Source organism: Eurypyga helias, unplaced genomic scaffold, assembly GCF_000690775.1.
Source record: "Eurypyga helias isolate BGI_N326 unplaced genomic scaffold, ASM69077v1 scaffold46081, whole genome shotgun sequence".
Classification (NCBI taxonomy): Eukaryota; Metazoa; Chordata; class Aves; order Eurypygiformes; family Eurypygidae; genus Eurypyga; species Eurypyga helias.
In genome coordinates this window covers 2147-6290 of record NW_010232364.1, presented here as the reverse complement: position 1 = coordinate 6290, position 4144 = coordinate 2147, and the positions used below count along the sequence as shown (strand labels likewise).

At 37.3% G+C, this 4144-nt stretch overlaps 1 protein-coding gene across 1 annotated transcript; it reads right to left on the bottom strand.

Moving 5' to 3' along the window:
* Positions 1-678: 678 nt before the first annotated feature.
* On the bottom strand, positions 679-3698 carry LOC104516873 (AFG3-like protein 2; the record flags this gene model as incomplete). Its single annotated transcript, XM_010161357.1, has 5 exons — positions 3524-3698; positions 2833-2940; positions 2546-2671; positions 1393-1503; positions 679-794 (listed from the first exon to the last, which is right to left on the bottom strand). Coding segments are annotated over exons 1-5 (636 nt in total), but the record flags the coding sequence as incomplete, so codon positions are not given.
* Positions 3699-4144: the final 446 nt, after the last annotated feature.

The window sequence follows — 4144 nt, the reverse complement described above, 5'->3', positions numbered from 1 at the left end:
AACCATTCTATGATTCTATATTTCCATGGATGGTGGAACTATATGGGGGGGGTTGGAACTAGATGATCTTTAAGGTCCCTTCCAACCCAAACCATTCTGCAATTTCATGTTTACCAATGTGCTTCCTTCCAGCAGTTTAGTTGTACAAGATGAATTTTAAGCTTGAAAGTCAGACGAAATTAAGAACAAAGCCAAGCAAAACTATGAATGTTAAAGCAAGTTTGGGATATTGAGATGCTTTTTCCTTTATCCTTGACTCACCAATCTGTGCAACCAAAAAGCAAGTTAAAACTAAAATCAGCCTCTAACTATAAAAATGATCATCTGTACTCCTGAAGAGGCACCTACCTGTACGACCTGGTTAGATTAAGTTAAACTGTTGATCTGTACTAAAAGTCTCAGAGAAAAAGCAGCTGTCAAGGCAAGCAGACTTATGGGAAGATCAGGTCCCTTTCACGTTAAGGACATTTACAGTACAAACCCTGTAACAGCTAACTGTTTCTGACTTCAGAAAGCTACAAGTAGTGAATCAAAAGAGTACAATATACACACATTACCTTTTGCAAGATTACATATTTTAATACCATCTCAAGAGCAGGGCTGGGGGGAGGGGGTGAAGGAAAAAAAGATGCTGTCCATGCTACTATTAAATTACCCGTTCAAATTAGTTTCCTTTACCTTTAAGAGTGGGTCAGCATGTTCCAAAAACCATCCTGCAACTGCATGCCCTGCCTCATGATATGCTACTGTCTTTTTCTCCTCTGGCTGCAGTACTTGAGTTTTCTTTTCCAAACCTTTATGAAATAAGTTTGATTAATAGTTTCAGACATGCCTTTCTCCACTGAAATACCTTATCTCACTTACAAACACTGTGAGAAATACTTAGATGACACATATACTATCGATTGAAAAAGTTAAAAATACAAACAAAACCAAAACTTGCAAGTTTTAGAAATTTCTATCTTCCAGGTTTTATAGTAACCTTGTCCTTAATTAGATTTTCCAGTTTCAAAGTAGAAGTTCTTAAGAATATTAAAACATACAAATAAAACATTTGTACTTTAAAAATTTAATAGTTTTCTAGACTATTCCAGCTTAACAGCAGCTAAAAGCACTGCTAAATCCAAACAGCTATTCCTCTTGTCATTTTAAGGAAATCAGAAAAGCATCCTGATGAAATTTCTCTCCCTACCCCTTTCTCCATTACAGAAGTCAGCAATATAGACAGGATGATACTTTTCTAAACCTCAGATGTGTTTAGGAGAGAAAATAAACCCTTGAAGACCAGGAGAGAGTCAGACCACACACACACATATATATATATAAAAATAAAAAAAAGAAGTTGCCTGTCATAGCACAATTTCTGATGAGTGTTTGATGCAGTTCACCTACCTCCAATAACCCTTTCAATTGCTTGCTCAAAGTGCTTTTGGTTTATAGCATCTGAGAGATGCCTTGCAGCAATCAAAGCAGCTTCATTACAAACATTAGCAATATCAGCACCTGAAAGCAGAGAAGGCATGAATTACTGATCATTTTCAACAATTTCCTCTCAGCCTAGCATAAAGATAACCTTACCTAGAATTAGATTTCTATACATTGTCATAGAGCTTGAAAATTAAAGGTAATGCACTCTGGAACAGTTCATTACACAAGGCATAATTCTGTAAGACCTATTTAAATCCATGTACTACAGTTACAGGCTTTAGGATTTTTCTCTTAGGTAGAGAGCTACCAAATAGAGCTTATTGCCAGTGAAGTACTACTTGTTTGATATATCCTACCTTCTGTAAGTTTTCTGTCTGCAACAGTCTCTATATTTAGCAGAATAAGCTTCCTAGATATGGATCCAGTACAGCTCAGACCTTGATGTATCTCTGGATAACATCCTTTTGCATCACTGGCTTCAAGCCATCCACTTGTCATTAACATTATGTGCAGTAGTGCTACTGAGATAACTTAGTTTAATCATAATCATCACTGCAGTTACCAGAAGTGTTAACAATCAGGCCTCAGAAAACCAGTTTTAAATAGACCACAAAAACAGTGAAGAGTTCAACTACTGGTCACCACAGATTTGTAAGTGAATTAAGTTACAAGCAAGTAACAAAAGTTCTCACATCCATTCCTAATTCAGCACAGTACTTTTTCCAAGGAGTTTTTACATCCAAAACCAGAAATCCCCCTACAGAACGTGCACACAAACTCCACAAAACCCATCTGTTTTCTTGTAGGAGTTCAAAGAATCCAACAAATGTATTAAAAGGAAGAACATACACATGAGTGATAGCAATGAGAAATCTCTGGACTGCTTTTGCTGAAGACAGAAGAAATGGCCATTTGACATGTCACACTGAGGCACACAAAACTTACGACCCTCAGAAATCTGCTCGCTCAAACAGGCAAGGAGAATTTCGTGCCATACCCATAAATAAGAGTGGCATGCAGAAGACTGGGTGCAAGAAGACCAGAAGTAGAAGGGAAATAAGGTATCTACAGCTTACACAGTAAATGCACAAGAATAGTGGCATTAGGAGTCACTTACCAGAAAAACCAGGTGTTAGTGATGCAAGTTTTCTTGCTAGGTTATCTTTATTTAAGACGGTGTCTAATTTCAGAGGTCTAAGGTGAACTTTGAAAATAGATGCTCTTCCTTTTATATCTGGGGGTCCTTTAAGATTAAAAAAAAAAAAACCCACAAGGTATGCTTTTACTTCTCACATATATATTTTAATAGAATGTGTGCAAGGAAGTTGCACATGTAAATAGCTGTGGTGATTTCAGTGGTATTCCACAAATGCAGACACGTACAGCAATGCAGATAACACTTACCAATGTAAATCTGTCTGTCGAAGCGTCCTGGTCTCATCAGGGCAGGGTCTAAAATATCTGGCCTGTTAGTACCTGCCAGAATTACTACATTTGTGGTCGTATTAAAACCTGTTGAAGATATGTAGTAGAGAGAAAGTATGTGTAAATATAATTTCTGTGAAAAAATAAAAGAGAAATAAAAAGACTGTCCACTTCACAAGGCCACATAAGAACGGACAGTTTAAACAAATGATATTAAAGCTGAAGATACTTCCCTTTATTACAGCATTGTCTAGCTTTTCATAACAAACAAAAAATTGGCCTTGGGCTCTGCTTTGTGAGGTACTGTATCAAACCCTGCTTTATCTTCAAAATGCAGTAATAGATTAACTGCTCAGGAAACTGCAGAACCAGCACGGCTAGCTGTGCTTTTTACAGACAGACTGGTCTCATGCAAAGATTATTCTTTTCCCCCCTATTCAATTTGCACAAAGAGTTGTCAGAGGCAGAAGGATGATTCTTTTTGCTGAATGAACTTTAGCAGAACATCACGCTGCAGCAAAACGAGTCACCATTCTTCATTTTAGGAAGCAAGGAGGAACACTCAATTTTTATTTAATCTGGAACCCAAATTCTGTTAAAGATTAGTTAACGAATAAGCATATTAGTTCTTTCCCTTATCCTTGTGTAATATTAAAAGTTAAATACTTACCATCCATTTCTACTAGAAGCTGATTGAGTGTGTTCTCTTGTTCACTCTGTCCTCCAAAGTTGCCCCTTCCCCTCTTCCTTCCTACTGCATCTATTTCATCAATGAAGAGAATGCACGGGGCATTTTTACGAGCAAGAGCAAATAAGTCTCTAACCTTAACAGGAGAACAGAACATGCATCAGATGGCTTTGTAATTGTTCAGAGTCAGGTGGTGGGTAAGAGGGGAAGAGGAACACCAGTAACAGTATTGGTATAATTGGGTATGGCTGGTAATAATTTTGGTGTTCCAAAGCCTCAAGGCAGCCTTACTGCTGCTCAGCAAGAATCACTTATTTCATGGTATAATGTTAGCCACCCTGTCTCTTCATTACATGGGCTGAAAAAAATTGAATTCACCTCTAAATATTTACATGGAAGCTGAATTAACTTCTAGAAGTCAAAAATGTCTAAGACCTGAGCAAACAGAAGAAAGTATTTTTGGACTTTCAGGTAAGTAAGGATATTACCTATTACATTCTATTGTAGTAGTTACAGCACCGTGTGATTGGCTTTAAGATGCAACACTGCAATGTTATTCTGCTTGCAAATGTATCCGAAGGACCTCATTAAAACCAGTGCAGC